Here is a 22,202-nt window from a genome sequence, read left to right as displayed (position 1 = left end):
TGTTCCTTAGGGTATCTAGTTTGTAAAGTGTATCCAAAGTTATGATCTATCAACAAACATGGTCGCCATTGCTAAAAATAGAACATAGGGGTCAAATGCAGTTTTTGGCTTATAACTCAAAAACCAAAGCATTTAGAGCAAATCTGACGTTGGGTAATATTGTTTATCAGGTCAATTTCTATCTGCCCTGAAATTTTCAGATGAATCAGACAACCTGTTGTTGGGTTGCTGTCCCTGAATTGATAATTTTAAGGAAATTTTGCTGTTTTTGTTTATTATCTTGAGTATAATTATAGATAGAAATAAACTGTAAACAGCAATAATGTTCAGCAAAGTAAGATCTTCAATTAAGTCAATTTGACCAAAATTGTCAATTGACCCCTTAAGGAGTTATTGCCCTTTAAAGACTTTTTTCACAATTTGTTCATCATGTTGACTTACTTTAAAAAATCTTCTCCTTTGAAACTGCTGTATGAATTTCAGCCAAACTTAGGCTAAATGAGTTTCAGAGTATCTAGTATAAATTTTATATTTTATTTCCTTGTATGTCAAGAAACATAGCTCCTATGGCTAAAATAGAACATAGGAGAAAATGATTATTTTTTTTGGCTTTTGAAGAAAATAGGACGATCCAAAAAACATTTAAATAAATTGAAAAGCCAAAATAATCATTGATGAGAGATTTAATCAAAAGAATTAAGGTGAGCGATTCAGGCTCTTGAGAGCCTCTTGTTTAATTGTTTGATACTTGGTACTGTATTCAGGGTATTTCCTTCTGAGAGTAATATTTGTCTATAAATTTACGGTTTTCTCATTGACTAAAAGAATGAACATTATAGGGAATCCTTTTTGATGAAACATAATATTCACAACTGATAAAAATCATGAGAGGTTGATATAAGATTTTTAACAGCCTCCATGTACCTAAACATAGAAATACCAATTAAGGCAAGGTCAATGACGTAGGTTTATAATGTCATACAAATTCTCATCTATTCTTTTCCTTGTGCTTTTCTGTGTATTTTTCAAGTAACATTATTGCCTATTTCAACGTATTAAAGTTATTAACGACAAAAGCAGATGATATATGTAGCCTAATTAAACGAAACAACTTATAGAGGCCTTAAGGAAGACTTTTTAAAAACTAGATCCACGACTTCATATAAAAGTATAATACTATTTATTTTAAACCTATACATCATAAAAGATTGACCCCAAGTTCTTCTTAGTTTGAAAAATGTACTTTTAGAAAGATTATTAAACTAGACTATTTCCTTCCTGTACTATGAAAGTTATCAACAAATTTTATTAAGTCATGCAAAAAATTTGGTATAACATTATTGTGTCGTGATTGAAGAAATAATTATTGATTTTGTTATATATCAATACTTTTATGTAAAACTATTGCATTCTTAAAAAAATGATTTACTGTATTAGGTTTACTGGCTGATTTTGATGAAAATTGAGAAATATTTTGTAATGTTTTAGGTATTTAGGATTGAGCATGTTGAGAAAGGTTTACGTGATACACACTAAAGATCCTTGACATTTAAACACTTAAGTAGGGGGTATCAGACTGTTAAAGTGGTTAAATGTGAATCTATTCATGCTGAGAGATTTAGGTAGAATTGATTGAAAAGAAAGTTTTCTTATAATCCATAATTTCCCATTTTCACACCTGCTGTGCTAAGTATAGAGACATACATATTGACAGTTGTTGACAGTAAGATTTACAAAAGTCAAAATTATCAACCTTCAGAGACTGACCACCCAGACAACTAAACTTACCTAATGATTTAGTACATAAATTACTTAGATATCAATAATTTTTATTATATTATAAAGAGGTTCAATACCTTATAAAGAATAAAAGGATATTTATATGTGGAATAAACATTACTACATCAGCTGCACAAATTTATTAAAGTAGACATATAAAGGTCAGCATTTGAAAGAATGGACAAGTGATGAACCATTGTCAGTAGACTATAAAACTATTGAAATTGTTGACAAAATTATTTAATTTCAGTTGTACAAATTTACTGTTATAACAAGTCGATTGGTGATGCACCTGTTTTTGTCCTCAGAAGAGACAGAAACCAAATAATAATACATGAATTGTAATAAAAAAAAAAGATAAAAGCGTTTAATTAAAAATTTAGAGGTCAACAACAGACATTTCATTATAAGTATGATGAACAGTCAACATGGGATGACTGTCATGATGCTATAAACCAACAGTACAATAATAGGTGAGAAGTTACTGTACTAATCTTATTTTATACCATGGTACTAGGACTTCTTCATTTAAAAACTTGAGTTTCAAGGCAGTTCAAGTCTTGATTATGTAAAATAAGGAGATTAAGTCTGCAACATTAATTACAGATACATTTGTACCTAAGTTTATTTAAGTAATTTGAAGTTTAATGATATAAGTAAGGTATGCTAAATATGTGTGTATCTTCTTTTAAAGGAAATGTTGAAGACACAGATTATGCTGGAAATCAGATTTACCATGGAAAAGATAACGGATGGCTAGGTGGTTCTCTCGCTGTTGGTGATGCTGTTTTGGTAGGTTACTGTACATCTTGGAGACAATGCCATGAAAGTTGATAATTGAGCTCTGATCACATGACAGTCAAAGAATGGCCCTTTTGTAATGGTGAAACCAGATGAGAGCTAGATTGAGACATGTCTTGTTGGTTACTTCTGTAAAATAGACATATAAAATACATCTGATGGGTTCTATGATTCTTCAAACAATAGTTATAAAATTGAATAATATGGAGTATGAATGCATTGATATTTGTGGTATAAGTCAACGAGACAACTAGCCAATGACATAAATTACCAAAGGACATTGAGTGGTCAATATAATCTTTAGCAATGGAAAAGTATCTGTAATATTCCAGCTCTGAATTGTGTCAGATTTTCTGACTGCTTGGTTTTTTCCTAAGATACATGGTAATTTAAATATTTTGCTTTATAATTTTTCTTTTCATATAAAACTTCAATAGCCCATAAAAGGTCACTTACCAAAACTTAATTCTACATATTCTAGATATTTGTAAATTTTAGATTTAAGTGTCTGAGTATGAATATATCTCTGTATTTAAGATCCCACCCCTTTTCATTAACATTGACCGACCGTGCAAGGGCTGTATAGCCAGTCAAGGTCATTAAAAACTTCTATTTGTTGTATTAACATTGATGAGAAAATAAACAACTTAGCAGCAAGGTAACTAAAACATATAAAAATCTTAGAAGGAAATGCACTGTGAACTCTAAAATAAAACACTGATTAATTAGATAATTAAAAAAAGTAGAATATAGTAATATTGGTGGATGAACTTCACTGTGGATTTTATACAGTAATGCCATGGACAGATCAGGAAGACACAATCTTGGGCAAAGCTAAAAAAAAACCAACTATTTCGAATTTCACTGTAGAAAACAAAGAAACATTGTTGTCTTGCTTCAATCTATGAATTAGTGAATATATGTTTATTCAAAATATACCAACACAGTGATTATTGTTATTTTATTTAATAAAAGTGAAAGCTACTTTTACATGTTTTCTTCTATTTCAGATTTGTGCTCCAAGATGGCAAAATAACATTGAAACGCTTGAAAACCAAAGTCCTTTGTCCCACATGAATGGTATTTGCTATGAAATCCCAAGAGTTTTGGACACTTTTACCATAGGCAAATATCCATTCTTGTCAAAAGATAAAGATCAAAGAACCTTAAATGAGTCACATTATTATTACCATTATATGCATGGTATGATGGGAATGTCTGCACAATATACGGGAGATGTAAGTAGCTATGATGTTTTCATCAATGTCCGCACAATATACGGGAAATGTAAGTTGCTATCTGACTTTGACCTTATTTTCAGGGTTCATTGGTCAAGTTTTTGTTTTAGTCTGTTTCACAGATACTATAAGTATCATATCAGCTGTATTTGGTTCAAGGAATGATTGCATGGTGTACATTTCTGGCAGGTTTCATCTTACCATAACATTTTTTCATTAGACAATGTTGATTTTTTTACGGTATGGTCTATTTTTTCAGGTACAATAAGCAATAGGCCCACTATATATGATGAATAGAATGATTGTACTTGTCTGTCTGTCAGGATTTCTGGCAGATTTTTTTTCACCGTGACCTCATTTCAATGGTTCATTGGTAAAAGTGAAATTTCATGGTTTTTGTCAGTTTATCAGATATATCTATAACAACAGAACAACTTTATTTTGTGTATGGAATGATTGCTTGATGAACATATCTGTTTGTTAGTAGGGTTAGAGTTCATCTGACTGTTAACATATTTTCATGGTGCACTAGTCAATGTTAAGGTTTTATGGGTATGTTTGTTTCTCAGACACTAGAAGCAATAGGTCAACTTTGTTTGGTGTTTGGTATGAAATTCAATCATGGCAACCAAGTAGAAGAAACAGAAACATTGTTCCCTTCAAACATTCATTCATGGAAAAAAATTGAAATATTGAATTTGTTCCAATTCTTTCATACAGCGCCAGCATCCTAGACACATTAGCTACTAAATTCATGGGCACTGAAATATATTTTTTTTTAAGTCTGTGTACATATCCACATATAAAATGCCCCAAAGGTTATTCAATTATGTCTATACTTTAAAATGAATCATGAGATTACGATTCAGGTACTTGCCACCCATTGTCTGAGCTTGCAATTTACATGTTTTCTATATTTTCTATATTTGTTTTTTATTTATTTTTTCAGACTGATGAAATAATGTTGATTGGTGCACCAGGCTTACGTGATGCATCGGGTATGTATATCAAGACTGATGATCACATTAGCAGTACAATTAATAGGGAATGTAACAACTCGTTTTTTTTTAATTTATATATATATATTGCCCTGTCTACCATAGTAGAGGGGCAATATATACTATGGTCTGTCTGTCAATCCAATATCAGTATAAACAGTTGGTCTATAAAATTGAGAAAGGAAATGGGGAATGTGTCAAAGCGACAACAACCCGACCGTAGAGCAGACAACAGCTGAAGGCCACCAATGGGTCTTCAATGTAGCGAGAAATTACCGCATCCGTAGGGTCCTTCAGCTGGCCCCTTAAAAATATGTAAACTAGTACAGTGATAATGGACGTCATACTAAACTCCGAATTATACACAAGAAACTAAAATTAAAAATCATACAAGACTAATAAATGCCAGAAACTCCTGACTTGGGACAGGCGCAAAATTGTGGCGGGGTTAAACATGTTTATGAGATCTCAACCCTCCCCCTATACCTGTAGCCAATGTAGAAAAGTAAACGCATTACAATACGCACATTAAAATTCATTTCAAGAGAAGTCTTAGTCCGATGTCAGAAGATGTAACAAAAGAAAATAAAGAAAATGACAACAATACATAAATAACAACAGACTACTAGCATGGATGCAATAAGTGGTGCACAGTTAGTCCCCATTGGAATTGCAATAACTTGACCATATACATAATCTCCAAAGCGAACAAAGATGTTATCAAGTAAAAATTCAAGTGCATATATAGTATCAAAGCATATCCAATTGACATAGTTCTTTTGTTTATTGCTACTAAAAAATGACCTAAAGAGTTTGAACATATGTACTCGCATTCAGACTTTTTAAATGCCCAGTTAATAAGGGATGTGAATTATTGGTTAAAGTTTGGTTAGTTAGTGATAACATAAAATGTGTTTGTTATAAAGTGAATTATATAAAATGTATCCCAATTTAGGGATTTATTTCAGTACAATGAATTTTTAACTAGTAAAGGACTATATTTTGCCATGTAATACTCTCAGAATGCTTGTAATTTTATATTGATGTGTAAAATGGACTGATTGACTCACAAACTTTAGACTTAATTCAGTTTGTGAGCTCATTTGTGGAATTTAAACATCAATACCCCCTAGAAAAATTGATCTGCATGAATAATATATTTATATCTTAGATTGATTATGAAGACTTCAACCTTAAAACATATTTTCTTTTTCTTTCAGGTGGTCTTGTTGAATTTGGGAACAATGTGGTAAAAATAGCATCAGAATCATATGATCAGGAGAGAAACAATGATTATTTTGGTAAGTACTGTTTACTCAGTTATAATAAAACGTTAAACCCTTGCAGCTTGCTTTCAGAAGGTTTTAGATTGATGAGTTTTATAAGGTACATAAATATATGATAGGTTAAAATGATTGAACTTTGAATCTGATTATAACACTTTATACATGTATTGTATAGGGAAATCCTTTCTTGATTTGTCTTCATCAGATATACTTAACCCCAAAAACTGTAAGTAAAAGATGTAAAAGATAAAGAAGCTATATATAACCAAAAGGGAAATAAAAGCTATAGCAAAAACCACATATTTTGCCTAAGGAAGTCATAAATTAAGTTTCATCTATTTGCAGGTTATGCTCTAACATCAGGGAAGTTTTTAGGAGATGGTGCTAATTATATTGCTTTAGGTGGTCCACGAGGTAATAGTGGGACAGGACAGGTAAGAGTAACTTTATGCAGTCTTCTTTCACTTGAATTCACCACTTTCAATTTAATTTACTGAGGTCTGTGTATAATGTCACATTGTGTCCCTGAGGTAACAATGGAACAGTACAGGTAAGAAATTTGTGCAGTCCTCTTTCACTTGAATTCACCTAGGCTGGTGTATAATGTGTCCAAGAGGTAATCGTGGGACAGGAGAGGTAAGAATAACTTTATACAGTCAACTTTCACTTGAATTCACTGAGGCTGGTATGTAATGTGTCCAAGTGGTGATAGTGGGATAGGACAGGTAAGAATAATTTAATGCAGTCCACTTTCACTTGAATTCACTAAGGCTGGTGTGTAATGTGTCCAAGAGGTAATAGTGGGACAGGACAGGTAAGAATAACTTTATGCAGTCTACTTTCACTTGAATTCACTAAGGCTGGTGTATAATGTGTCCAAGTGGTAATAGTGGGACAGGACAGTTAAGAATAACTTTATACAGTCCACTTTCACTTGAATTCACTGAGGCTGGTGTTTGTCCAAGAGGTAGAAATGGGATCACAATCTAATTCATAGCTTAAATAATAGTTGCCCCCTGACCTTATACCAAGAAGGCACTTATATATTTTTATACGCCCGTCGTCTTTTAGACGGGACGTATTATGGTATACCGTTGTCCGTCCGTCCGTCTGTCTGTCCGTCGTCCACACTTCGGACAATAACTCAAAAACACTTTCACCAATTTCCATGAAACTTAAGTGAATTGTTTATATCTATTGACGTAAGCTCCCTTTCGTTTTTTTTTAATTTCAGATTTTAAGTTTTGGATTTATGGGGCTTTATTCATAAAAAAGGGGGGATTTTCAACACTTCGGACAATAACTCAAAAAGGCTTTCACCAATGTCCATGAAACTTTGGTGAATTGTTTATATCTATGGATGTAAGCTCCCTTTCAATTTTTATAAATTTCAGATTTTAAGTTTTGGATTTATGGGGCTTTATTCATAAAAAAAGGGGGATTTTTAACACTTCGGACAATAACTCAAAAAGCCTTTCACCAATGTCCATGAAACTTTGGTGAATTGTTTATATCTATTGATGTAAGCTCCCTTTCAATTTTTATAAATTTCAGATTTTAAGTTTTGGATTTATGGGGCGTTATTCATAAAAAAAAGGGGGATTTTCAACACTTCGGACAATAACTCAAAAAGGCTTTCACCAATGTCCATGAAACTTTGGTGAATTGTTTATATCTATGGATGTAAGCTCCCTTTCAATTTTTATAAATTTCAGATTTTAAGTTTTGGATTTATGGGGCTTTATTCATAAAAAAAAGGGGGATTTTCAACACTTCGGACAATAACTCAAAAAGGCTTTCACCAATGTCCATGAAACTTTGATGAATTGTTTATATCTATTGATGTAAGCTCCCTTTCAATTTTTATAAATTTCAGATTTTACATTTCCGTGTTATGAATTTTTATGCTAAAAAAAGGGGGGATTTTCCAATTTTGGGACAATAACTAACACTTTCACAAAATTTTATGCAACTTTGATAAATTGTTTATATCTATTGACATAAGCTCCCTTTCCATTTTTATAAAATTTAGATTTTACGTTTTCTTAAGTAATGAATTTTTATACTTAAAAAAGGGGGATTTTATGAAACTTTGGTGAATATATTAATGTAACATCCCTTTTGATTTGTATATATATTTCTAGTTGATCATATAAATTCATTTAAAGCATAAAAGACAAGTTAAAAGAGCAACGGGCGTATCATGAATTTTATTTTTGAATATTTCAGGTAAAAATTGTGAAGTTGTTTTAATTTGATGTACGGTGTGGTGTCTAAATGCATTTACAAGAATTTTTCTTTTTAACATTTCAGGTAAAAATTGTGAAGTTGGTAAATACTTCGTATTATGAAGTGAAAGCTATAGTCAATGGAGTAGAGGTATGAGATTCAGACAAAACAAAATAATATGAACTTAAACATTTATTATATTAAATGTAGAAAAATGGCTTAAAGGCATCATTATGATGCCTTTAAGCTATCTAACTTTGATTAACATGGTAAATGGCATAGACACAGTTTTAATCCGGCAGTAATTTTTTATTCACACAATAAACACTTGGATTTGTGTAAAAACCTTTGGAATATCATTTTTACATGATCTAGAATAAGAAGGTGTTGTATGATTGCTGCTGAGACTCTCTACCAGAGACCAAATAAGAATGCTCTAAATTTGTATAAAAAGTACATTGGATTTACGATATTGTTCTGATTAGAGAAAAACATGAATGTTTTACTGTATAGTTATCTAATAAAAAAAATATATGTCTTTTGTTCTTGAAAATTATTACAAATGATCTTCATAGATCTTCATACATTATCAAGCCAAGTATCTTTTTAAAAACATGTACTTGTTTTCATTTTAAAGATTTAAATCATTGGAAAAATGCATCTTTTTGCAATATGTCACAGTTACTTCAAAAAAATTAGATTTTTATGCCATTACCTCCCCTATAACTGTATTTTATGCCCTAAACAGCTAAAAGATCACAGATAAACAGGGGCATAAGAAGTATTGTTCTAATATAACATGTCAATTATAAAAACCAATGGATTTTTACAGTTTTTTAATCACATGGATATTTATCTATTTTAAAGTATATAAAAGACTGTAGCACAATTATTCATGTTTTTGTTTTTGTTGATGCTACAAAAACAGATACATTCTGTTTATAGTTTGTCTTACATATTCAGTACAGTTGTATAATTCTTAAATTGACTTTACAGCCAGGAAGTTATTTTGGGAGTGTGCTGTGTGCTGTTGATGTGGATAACACAAAGAATAGTGATGTTCTGGTTGTTGGAGCACCATTTTATGGTAACCTCACACAAATCAATATTGACGTAAATAATATCAACGAGGATGAAGGAAAAGTTTATGTGTATGGTTTTGATAGGACAAATGTAAGTTGTTATGATACATTGAATGTGTACACATATAGTTCACTGTACAGCCTTAAAAAATGAGGAAAACCAAAACTGCATAGTCAGCTATAAAAGGTCCAGAAATGACAAATGTAAAATGATTCAAATGAGAAAACGATCGCCTGATTTATGTGCAAAACAAAGAACAAAACCAAATATGAATTACAACAACTAATGACTACCTAAGTCTGGGTGAACCTTATTAATCTGTGAATAAATAGATATGACTTACAACAACTAATGACTACCTAAGTCTGGGTTAACCTTATCAACAACTAATGACTACCTAAGTCTGGGTGAACCTTTACAACAACTAATGACTACCTAAGTCTGGGTTAACCTTATCAACAACTAATGACTACCTAAGTCTGGGTGAACCTTATCAACAACTAATGACTACCTAAGTCTGGGTTAACCTTATTAACAACTAATGACTATCTAAGTCTGGGTGAACCTTTACAACAACTAATGACTACCTAAGTCTGGGTGAACCTTATCAACAACTAATGACTACCTAAGTCTGGGTGAACCTTTACAACAACTAATGACTACCTAAGTCTGGGTTAACCTTATCAACAACTAATGACTACCTAAGTCTGGGTGAACCTTATTAACAACTAATGACTACCTAAGTCTGGGTTAACCTTATTAACAACTAATGACTACCTAAGTCTGGGTGAACCTTTACAACAACTAATGACTACCTAAGTCTGGGTGAACCTTATCAACAACTAATGACTACCTAAGTCTGGGTGAACCTTTACAACAACTAATGACTACCTAAGTCTGGGTTAACCTTATCAACAACTAATGACTACCTAAGTCTGGGTGAACCTTATTAACAACTAATGACTACCTAAGTCTGGGTTAACCTTATTAACAACTAATGACTACCTAAGTCTGGGTGAACCTTTACAACAACTAATGACTACCTAAGTCTGGGTGAACCTTTACAACAACTAATGACTACCTAAGTCTGGGTTAACCTTATCAACAACTAATGACTACCTAAGTCTGGGTTAACCTTATCAACAACTAATGACTACCTAAGTCTGGGTGAACCTTATCAACAACTAATGACTACCTACGTCTGGGTGAACCTTATTAACAACTAATGACTACCTAAGTCTGGGTGAACCTTTACAACAACTAATGACTACCTAAGTCTGGGTGAACCTTTACAACAACTAATGACTACCTAAGTCTGGGTGAACCTTTACAACAACTAATGACTACCTAAGTCTGGGTGAACCTTTACAACAACTAATGACTACCTAAGTCTGGGTGGACCTTTACAACAACTAATGACTACCTAAGTCTGGGTGAACCTTATTAACAACTAATGACTACCTAAGTCTGGGTGAACCTTATTAATCTGTGAATAAATAGATTTGAATTAACCATATTCTAAAGTATTACAAAATTCTTCATGTGAAAAATTATTAGGTGTTAAAATTGACTGGAAAAATCAAATTGACCAAGTTTGTGCTAATATATCATCCAGAATATACCTTCTTTCTAAAATAAAGAAATTTTTAGATATAATTGCAAGGAAAACATAATACAATGGGTTTATTCTTCCCTTAATTGACTACTGCTGTATTATTTGGGGTGAATGTAAAAATGAAGGGATAACAAAAATTTTAAAACTCCAAAAAAGGGCAGCAAGATTAATTCTAGATGCAGATCCTTTACCCCACTCAGCCCCCTTATTTAAAAAACTTGGGTTGATGACAGTTGACAATAGAATAAAATACCACAAATATTTACTTCTATATAAATGTATGCATATGGAATCACCAATGTACCTAGTTCAAAAATTTAAACTGAAATCAGATAATAATCCTTACTCCTTAAGAAGTGTCACTCAAGGTAATCTGATAGTTCCTAAGCCAAAAGCTGAACTATTTAAGAAATCCTTTGCTTATTCTGGATCAGTATTATGGAATGGACTACCACACAAAATGCGTAAAGCTCAAAACACTTTTACTTTTAAGCAAAGTATCAAGAAGTACCTAACACAACCCTGATAAGAAATGTTTGCTACAATGTATTTGTATATTTTTTATTTTCATTTGATTTTTTGGTTTCATGTATACATCTTAAACAGCATTATATCTTATGTTAATGACATTGAACTACATGACTGTAAATTAACTATGTGTAAATATCTGTTTTGATTGTATTGTAATTTGTATGTGAGGGCCTCAGGGAAGATTAGTTTATTGTAACTAACTGAGTTTACCCTCTTTAAATAAAGAATTTATTATTATATAACCAGTTTTATAGAGGAGAAATATTTTAGCGTGGAGGGTTAGTGGGCCTGGGTACCCCTTTATATATTTGGTACATTCATATGGCTCAATATCTTTAAATGTTTTTACATCTATAGGCGGTAATGGTAACGTTTTTTCCTGTAGCTCAGTCCATATCGTAAACTTGGATAGGTATGATAGCTCGTTTCAAGCTGTGACATTTTCACATATGTAGTCAAATTTTCGGGGTACGAAGTGAGATTACTTTTTCCGTAAATTAGCAAACCCTGAACATCCTTTTGTGATGCGGCTCCTTGTGGTAAAATATCCCCTTTTTAACACAATAAGTTCTTTGAAAATTTAATACTTTGAACACATTCAATAGCTCCATAGTTTTTATACATTTATTCTATGTTCCTCTACTTACCTAATCACCACAAATAATAAAGTTCAGTCATTTGTTAAAAATAGAAACATGTCCAATATCACTACACAGAGATTTTTTCTTTACACGTGACTTTTGAGTTCCTCATTTCAAGGCGCATTAGGGATGTTGTCCCATATACTTTGACATGTCAAACTTTTTATATTGTCTAATTTGCTTCTTTACTGGATGGTTGGCCTAATTAGTAGAAGTACTGTATCTTTAGCCTGTCAAAATTAATGTTGTGAGGTTGATTCCTGTACATGGCAGGTCTTTATTGACTAGGATTGTCAGTTTTCCTACTGAAAGTCAATTGGTCCCTTTAGTCCCTCTGACATCCTCCATCTATAAACAAATGTGACTTGAAATAGTACAATATTGTTGAAAGTGGAGTTAAACACTAATTAATTAACCAATTAATCAATTAATCAATTAATCAATCAATCAATCAATCAATCATTCAATCAATCAAAAGGATATCAGGAACTTTCATAAGTAGAGGACAGTACAACAAATAGCAGTGACCATATGCATCAACAATTGACTCTTGCCAAAAAAATAAATATAGAAAATTACATACAAATCAAAGTCAAACAACAAGGAAGAACACATGGTCCTCAAAGCCTCTTTACTTGTTACATTTTCATCATGTGTTGGAATGACCATATGTCATGTATGTCATAAAGTTAATCCAAACTGATACACATGCTTACATTACCGTGGGTGGTAAAGGGTTATTTTCGTGCAACGTGATCGCCGTTTTTTATTTCACGTTCAACGTGTTTTTACTTTTCTATTTGACGTTCAGTCGTGCAAGACGGGTGCCTCGTTCAACGTGTTCTGCTTAATTAATTTTACGTGCATCGTGATTTTCAAAGTCTTATTTTGCGTGCTCGGTATTTTTCAAATAAAATTCAAACACTTGGCAGGGATCGTCAAGAAATACTTTTTTAAAAGCCGTAAACCAATTATATCATAAATGTGTATACAAAATCGGGAATATCAAGTAAAACAAAGAGTTAATATATACAAGAAGACAGTGACTCAGTCACAAAAGGTTCAAATAAAAGTATTTATTTTTCGTGCAACGTTCATTACAGAAATTATTTCACGTTCAACGTGAAATTATGTCTTATTTCACATTTTTTTTGTGCAAGCACACCCACCCCCCCCCCACCCTCACCACCCTCATTACCAACAGAATAATCACTAACTTGAACAAGGAAAAAAAGGACAGCAAATAGTTCAGAAAGCAGTGTAAGTATGTTCTCTTAAGATTTCTTGTCCTTGATGTAATTTTTTGTGAAGCAAGTAGTTAAATTTTTATGACATTGGCTCTATTTGCAGGGTATGTTCAAAGAATTGCAACAGCTGAGTGGATCTAACACTAAGAACTCCAGATTTGGCTCAGCTATTTGTAGTCCAGGAGATATTAACAATGATGGGGCTTTAGGTAAATAACTTATATAATGAGTAGGTATTGCAAATCTATATTAATGTGTATAAATTCATAAATACATGTATTACGTTATCTAAAATAGGTAGGAATATAACATTGTCTAAGAATTCAAATTATTTTAAAAAATCTTTTATCCATATATAGCATTACAATAGTTCTATCCCTTCATATATGCAAGTGCAGATGACTTATGACAGATTTAAAATGTAAAATTTGATATTGTTTTCTGTGAGTTTCATTAGAATGGATATGACAATATTGTATTTTAAGCTATGATGCCAGTTAATTTAATTTGTGACCATCAAATCTTTAATTGATGCAGTTGGAGCTTAAAATACAATACAGTTATCTCCATAATGACAGAAATTCAATTTATGCCCCACCTATGGTAGTAGAGGGGCATTATGTTTTCTGGTCTGTGCATCCGTTTGTCCGTCCGTCTGTCCGTCTGTCCGTCCGTCGGTCCGTCGGTCCGTCTGTCTGTTCATCCCTTCGTCTGTCCAGATTCAGGTTAATGTTTTGGTCAAGGTAGTTTTTGATGAAGGTGAAGTCACATCAACTTGAAACTTAGTACTCATGTTGCCCATGATATGGTCTTTCTAATTTTGATGTCAAATTAAAGTTTTGACCCCAATTTCATGGTCCACTGAACATAGAAAATGATAATGCAAAGTTTAGGTTAAAGTTTTTGGTCAAGGTAGTTTTTGATGAAGATGAAATAATCAACTTGAAACTTAGTACAAATGTTCCTAAGATATGATCTTTTTAATTTTAATGCCAAATTAAAGTTTTGACCCTAATTTCACAGTCCACTGAACATGGAAAATGATAGTGCAAGTGGGGCATCCATGTACTTTGGACACCTTCTTGTTTTGTAAGCTTAAATTTACTACAAAGTTAAACTAGCTATTTATAAGATTAGAAATGTTTTCTTTTTTTTAGACATTGCCATAGGAGCTCCATTTGAGGAGGATGGAAAAGGTGCTATATATATCTTTAACGGTTATCAAGGGAAATTCTGGCATCGACCATCACAGATAATAAAGGCTAGTTCAATAAACAGCAACCTGAAAGAGTTTGGAATGTATTTGTCACAGTTTAATATGGATGTGGATGATAATTTATACAATGGTTAGTCAACAAACTTGTACAATATAGATAGATTCTTCCATCTGCATCGAGTGTAATACGATATTTATCCACTCGAGACAGTTAAATTTTCGAAATTTAAAACGCGAGGCTTGCCCGAGCGTTTTAAATATTTAAAATTTAACTGTCGAGAGTGGATAAATATCGTATTACACGAGATTTGGTGGTAGAATCTGTTTCTCTAATGATTACCTTCTTTTCCAATGATCTGCAAAAAGATGTGTTCTTTCTATGTGACGTCATCAGTCATGGTTGCCTTTTTTCATGCCGTCACAATAGAAATTTCAGAGGAAAGCAAGAAAATTCGACGTCATAATCGGATTTTAACCAATGAAGTACTGAGATCAAACGAACCACACGTTGATTAAATTTTGTTTATACAATGGGTGCAGAAAGGGATAAATTGACGAAGAATTAGAGAAATATATATCCATAGATTAAAATGTGGAATTATTGATTTTGAAACTATGTCTTGTGCCAAAACAATTTCAAAGGATACACTTTGTTGCAATAAAATTTTTTCATATTATCTGATTAATACATTTGTATCTTAAAGTTTCTTTAACTTTTTAAACCAAACCAGATACAAACTCGGTTAACTAATTGTGTAAAGAGTTGTACACATCTTTAATTTTATGAACCAATAGAACTGTTGAAATTTAATTAATAAATTCAACAACACTTACCATTATCTTGATGATATTTTTTCATTAAATAATCAAGAATTTTCTCAATATACTGCTGAAATTTACCTCAAGGAACTTACAAATAATAATTTGAAGAAAACAAATTTAAACGGTAATAACTGTCCTTTCCTAGATTTAGATATTTCGGTTTTAAACAGGAAACTCCACACAAAAATTTAACACAAAAAGGGTGGATTTTTCGTTCCCTATTGTTAATTTTCAATTTTTAGGTGGTGATGTACCTTTGGCACCATCTTATGGCGTTTATATTTCACAGCTGGTTCGCTTTGCCAGTGTCTGTTGTGACGTTTTTGATTTTAACGAACGTAATCTATGTATTACTGGTAAATTATTAAACCAGGGATTTCGTTACCATAAATTACTTAAAACCTTTACTAAATTTTTCCATAGATATAAAGATTTGGTTTTTTAGTTTGGTTGTACCTGTAGAAATCTTATTTCAAACGGGATAGCACACCTCATTTTTACAGAAATATTGTTTACCGTGCCCAGAAATTTAGAAATAATCCTGGTAAACTTATCGCTCCTTTAAATAAACTCATTCTTAAAGGTTACCAATTCAACCCTGTAAGGCCACGGTTTTTTAATTTGTTGGTTTACGGATTTTTCCAATAAAAAAGTCGGGTCGGTCGGTCGGGAAAAAAAAGAAAAAAAATTAAAAACCAATTGTTCAGAGAACAATTGAAGGTCTTTCCACCAAAACAATGTATTTTAATATGAAAGGTGTAAAAATAGGTTTAAAATGTCATTTCAATCGTCAAATGATAGCTTATTGTACGCTGATTCCAAAAATATATGGTTTCTAAACAATATTTTTTTAAATAAGGGAGATAATTTCTTACTTCCGGTTTGAAAAACTCTATTTCCGATAATATTTGACTATTTACTTGACACTGATTCCAAAAATATCTTGTTTTTTATACTTTTATGTAATAAAGTACAATAAATAGCTACTTCCGGTTTACACAAGGTCACTTCCGGTTGTTTTTTTAAGTTTAAATGGTTTGATACCGTTTGTCAAAAAGTCTCATGACTTTATTATGTATACAGATGGGGTAAAAGCAAAGGTCAAAATCTAGAACGTCAAATTAAGCTATGACCTTGTGATCAATTTCAAGGTCATTAACCAAGAACCTCAAATCAAAAGACCATAGGTCTTAATTATGTTTAGTTAATGAGTGATATCACCATACGCGTATTTTTAAATACCAAAGGGGAGAAAACTCCCTTTCACATTCAACGTACCCTTGCAATCAAAATTTACGTGTTACGACATGTCACAACAAACGATTTAGAAAAAATAATTTGTCGATATCTTAAACGTTTTTTGGAAATGAGTGGAAATGAGCCATATTCAAAAATTAGAATATGACCTTGACCTTTGACCTTGACCTAATTTTCATTTTTTTGGACCAAGGACCTCAAATCAAAATATCCTAGGTCTCTATCAATTATGGTTTACCAGTTAGAAATGCAATTCACTTATATCAAATGAATAAGGGGAAATAACTCTCGTATGGAGCATTCATATCACTTCGGTCAAAATAGGACAAATCATGCAAAGGATATAACGAGCAATTTTGTAAAATAAATTTGTCATAATATTTTACGTTTGCGAAGGAGTTGCGCTCACAAGGAAAACAGTGTTTGGGGAGATTACTCCTACAAAGAAAAGTTTTCAGTTACGCAGGGTAAATTTCAAAAGCGCATCAATTGTTGGATATCATATACCAAATATCTAAGCGACATATTGCAAAACAAATGTTTATCGCAAGAACAAAATTAGGCGGAAGAAAAAAAAAAAAAATCAGAGAACAATTGAAGGTCTTTCCATCCTTTTTGATATGAAAAGTTGTGAAACTAAGTTTAAAATGTCATTTCAATTGTCAAATGATAGCTCCTAGTAAGCTGATTCCAAAAATATATTGTTTCCATACATTTTTTTTTAAATAAGGGAGATAATTTGTTACTTCCGGTTTGAAAAATGTTACTTCCGATTATATTTAAATATTTACTTGAAACCGATTCCAAAAATATCTGGTTCTATATACTTTTATCTTAATAAAGTACAAAAAATAGCTACTTCCGGTTTACAAAAGGTCACTTCCGGTTGTTTCTTTTCAAGGTTAAATGGCTTGATACCTTTTTCTAAAAGTTGTATATCTTTATCATGTATACATATAGAATAAAAGCAAAGGTCAAAATATAGAACGTCAAATTAAGCTATGACCTTGAGATCAATTTCAATGTCATAAACCAAGGACCTCAAATCAAAAGACCATAGGTCTTAATTATATTTAGTTGATGAGTTATATCACTAAACGCGTATTTTTTAATACAAGAGGGGAGAAAACTCCCTTTCACATTCAACGTACGCTTGCAATCAAAATTTACATCTTACGACATGTCGCAACTAACAATTTAGTAAAAATAATTTGTTGATATCTTATACAGTCTTTGGATATAAGTGAAAATAAGCCAAATTCAAATATTAAAATATGACCTTGACCTTTGACCTTGACCTAATTTTCATTTTTTGGGACCAAGGACCTCAAATCAAAAGATCCTAGGTCTCTATCACTTATGGTTTATAAGATAGAAATTCATATCACTTATATCAGATGCATAAGGGGAAATAACTCTCATATGGAGCGGTCATATCGCTTCGGTCAAAATAGGACAAATCATGCGAAGGATATAACGAGCAATTTTGTAAAATAAATTTGTCATAATCTTTTACGGTTGCGAAGGAGATGCGCTAACAAGGAAAACAGTGTTTGGGGAGATAACTCCTACAAAGAAAAGTATTTGTTTACGCAGGGTAAATTTCAAAAGCGCATAAACTGTTCGATATCATATACAAAATATCTAAGCGACATATTGCGAAACAAATGTTTATCGCAAGAACAAAATTAGGCGGAAGAAAAAAAAAAAAAAAATAATCAGAAGAAAAACAATAGGTCTTTCCACAGAAAAGTGGAAAGACCTAAATATCTTTGAAAACAGAAAAAATATACAAAATAAATATATATTTCACCTTAGTAACTAAATGTTTGGCTTATATGCTGTTTTGTCATCATTTCTTAACATTAAGTTCGATGATTGATCAGTGATCATGAACATCGCATGACATCGTTTAATAATTTCCTGTAAAAAAAGGGGGGTGCACGGACAAAGACGAAATTAAATCGTCATTTCACAAACAAGAAAAACAGATTCACGTAGCTCTCAATCAATTCCAGAAAAATTGGTGAATAATGATCTTCAAGCACAAAAACTGATATAGAAAAAAAATGTAAAAACGTCGTACAAAATTAAGTTTCAACACACGTGTCGAAAAACGTAATAGACTCGTCCACTGGAAAAACGACATAATCGGGTTAATCAGTTGTCATGCAATCCGGTTTTTATCCCAATGATCAATATTTTTTGTTTTCTATGAAACAAGAAAATTTCAAATGATTTGTTAATATTCAGTACTTTAATTGATGTATTCCACCTGTCCACATTTGGACAAGTCTATTTCTCTGAGATGATGCATCTTACGGACTGATGACAAATAAGGGAAACGAACTTATTTTGTAATTGGTTTTAAACACAGGTGTCGTTCCGCAAAATTATTTGCGCAAAAGACATTTCAGGGTCAGTTATAATTGATTTGTCTATTTTTAGAAACGTAAATTGGAAGATTTATTTTTCACAACAGAAAGTGTTATCAACTTTGTTAATTATTAATGCATTTCATTTCATAAAAAAAGTAAATTTTAATTATTTTTCTGGGATAATGCTATTATAAGGGTCGGCGGGAATAAAAAGCATGAAAAGTCAATTTTATTTTTATTCTGAAAAACGGCAAAATCGGGTCGGCGGATCCGTAAACCAACAAATAAAAAAACCGTGGCCTAATAAGATCATTGAATATTGTTTTTATTAGTATAGATATTGATTTGTTATCAGTAAATTTAAATCAAACTAAAAATTACTAGTATGTTATATACATATACACATTCATGGATCTACAATCTGTCAATAACTGTATCTTAGCATTGCACAAGGTCATGTTTTTCTCTTGACTGTTTATGACGTCTTTACACTAAATCCATTGGATGTTGGATGCATGATTATTTTTATCAGTTGTTATTAGTTGTGAGTGGCTTTGAACTACCTGTCGGTTAACTGCGAGTACTCTCAAATCTGTACCTAGTGCCTTTTTGTTGTTGCGATTTACAAGTACCTGTCCACATCCACTTGTATTTTCGTCCATTTGATGAGATAAGCCTTTTTCAACTGATTTTTATAGTTTGTTCTTATGTTGTACTGTTATACCACTGTCCCAGTTTAGGGGAGGGTTGGGACCCCCTACCATGTTAAAACCTGCCACATAATGTATGTATGTGCCTGTCCCAAGTCAGGAGCCTGTAATTCAGTGGTTGTCGTTTGTTTATGTGTTACATATTTGTTTTTTGTTCATATTTTGTATATAAATAAGGCCGTTAGTTTTCTCATTTGAATTGTTTTACATTGTCATTTCGGGGCCTTTTTAAAATAGCTGACTATGTGGTATGGGCTTTGCTCATTGTTGAAGGCCATACAGTGACCTATAGTTGTTAATTTCTGTGTCATTTTTGTCTCTTGTGGAGAGTTGTCTCATTAGCAATCATACCACATCTTCTTTTTTATATACAAGTCTTGGAAATTCTGAAATGTTTTCAACATTGTTTAGATTTAGTGAAAATCAATGGTGGTGTACAATTTTTCTGTACATTAGTTATATTTTCATGGAAAGATGATGAAATAAAACCACACTTTTTCTGCTGTTTCTGATTATGTTATGTTTTTTTTATTTTGAAGTATGTTATGTTTTATACCTTATCAAATGTGTTTTGTTACGTTTTAATTTCAGATCTGGTAATAGGAGCTCCAGGATCTGATAGTGTTGTTATGTTAAAATCTAATCCCACTATATCGATGGAAGTCAGTCTTAAAACTAGTCTTATTAATCCAGTTAATGTCATACAAGATGATGATGAGAGGTTTGCCATCCAAGTCTGTTTCAAATATACCGGAGATAAAAGTTCACCACCAGATGTCAGTAAGTTTGTAACTGTCTATCTTCATTGATATGACATTTAATTTGTTCATCTTTTTGTTGTTGACACAAACAGTCTTGAAGTTATATAAGGACACACTAATCTTTCACAAACATTGACACATAAACATTGGTACAGATATGAAGACATACTCATTTGTCAATAGCATACACCTTATTGCTATTTGTCCGCCATTACTGGATATCACACAGGTTCCCGTTAAAATTTGAAGTCATAAAACAAAATATCTGACGCCACAATGGAAGAGTAATTGTTGTATGCGTCAAAAGTTGCCGGGTTAGCGGGGATTAGCGATAAGGTGTATTGATACATACAATCTGGTACTAATATATAATTTGATTTTGGTTGTAACGCGTCTTCTGATTTGCTGACGTTATTTTGTTTATCAGCTTATAGACATAATTTTGTGATTTATGGTTTACTCCAGTCCAGTTTGAAATGGAATTTAGAATTAAGAATGCAGAACACGGGTTATTCAGTGTGCACCACATTTTTGATGTTATTTCTTCATAGACAGACAAATATTACAGTCATTCCTTAAATAGACATACACACTTGTCAATAGCATTGACACATACAAAACAGAGTCTGTAATTGGTTGTTGTTCGTTGATGTATTATATATTTGTTTTTCAGTCATTTTTGTAACATTTATTAGGCCAATAGTTTTCTTGTTTGAAATGTTTTACATTTGTCATTTCGGGTCTTTTATAGAGGAATATGCGGTATGGGTTTTGTTCATTGGTGAAGGCTGTACAGGAACTTATATTTGTTAATTTCTGTGTCATTTAGTCTCTTGTTGAGATTTATCTCATTTGCAATCATACCACATCTTCTTTTTTATACTTATATATGGGCATACTCTTTTATTAACAGCATTGACACATATAACCTTGTACTTATATCTTTTCATAAGTTTTTCAGCAGGTTTTTTATTTTTATGTTTAATTGCATTTAAGCTCAGTAATATTTATGAATATTCATTTCTTGATTCTCCACTCTTTTTTTACAGTTGTGAACTACACTGTTTTTATTGACAACAGTATGACTCAACAAGGAATACAAGAAAGGATTCTAGCAGAAGATGGGAGTTATACTGTGGCAGGTGACAAGAAGGTCATCAAAGGTTATGAAATACCACAATGTTCTAATAATTATACAGTTGTAATACAGGTAATATCAATGTATTAAAAACACACTATACACTCTGATTTTATATTGTTTTAGATTTAGCCAACATTTAAAAAAAAAAAGTGGATCAAATAATATGAACCACAAAAAAGTCTAATTCATTTTTATAATTCCACCAAAACATTAAGTTTTACCTTGGTTTCCATCAGTTTCCATTCCCTTATTAAATTTACTTAGTCTTACCTCTGTAATATGGTAAACTGTTGTCGTTTTGTCTGTCTATCCATTTGTTCATATATCTGTCTTTGCATATCTTGATGTAACTCTAGAATGCATTTCAAACTTGATCAAAATGTAAGATTTAAAGAAGGCATAGTTACCTTCAATTTGGAAGATTTCTAGATTGGTAATTCCAGAGTTATGAGACTAAAACATCCAAGAC

The 22,202-nt window shown here is 31.9% G+C and overlaps 1 protein-coding gene across 9 annotated transcripts in view; it reads left to right on the top strand.

Annotated features, from left to right (window-relative positions):
• Positions 1-22,202, top strand: part of LOC143065183 (integrin alpha-9-like) — a 64,066-nt gene that overhangs the window by 11,513 nt on the left and 30,351 nt on the right. For all 9 annotated transcript variants that reach the window (XR_012975416.1, XR_012975417.1, XR_012975414.1 and 6 more), the window contains exons 3-13: positions 2,474-2,571; positions 3,591-3,818; positions 4,768-4,816; positions 6,037-6,117; positions 6,448-6,536; positions 8,416-8,481; positions 9,328-9,504; positions 13,552-13,657; positions 14,606-14,794; positions 20,423-20,611; positions 21,642-21,802. Coding sequence is in view for 5 of the 9 variants with exons in the window: in XM_076238600.1 (XP_076094715.1) it covers positions 2,474-2,571; positions 3,591-3,818; positions 4,768-4,816; positions 6,037-6,117; positions 6,448-6,536; positions 8,416-8,481; positions 9,328-9,504; positions 13,552-13,657; positions 14,606-14,794; positions 20,423-20,611; positions 21,642-21,802 (1,433 nt within the window). In the remaining 4 variants the exon portion in view is untranslated. The remainder of the gene's footprint in view (positions 1-2,473; positions 2,572-3,590; positions 3,819-4,767; positions 4,817-6,036; positions 6,118-6,447; positions 6,537-8,415; positions 8,482-9,327; positions 9,505-13,551; positions 13,658-14,605; positions 14,795-20,422; positions 20,612-21,641; positions 21,803-22,202) is intronic.

Source organism: Mytilus galloprovincialis, chromosome 2 (genome assembly GCF_965363235.1).
Source record: "Mytilus galloprovincialis chromosome 2, xbMytGall1.hap1.1, whole genome shotgun sequence".
Classification (NCBI taxonomy): domain Eukaryota; kingdom Metazoa; phylum Mollusca; class Bivalvia; order Mytilida; family Mytilidae; genus Mytilus; species Mytilus galloprovincialis.
The sequence above is the reverse complement of the archived record's forward strand: the minus strand, read 5'-3'. Positions and strand labels throughout refer to the sequence as shown.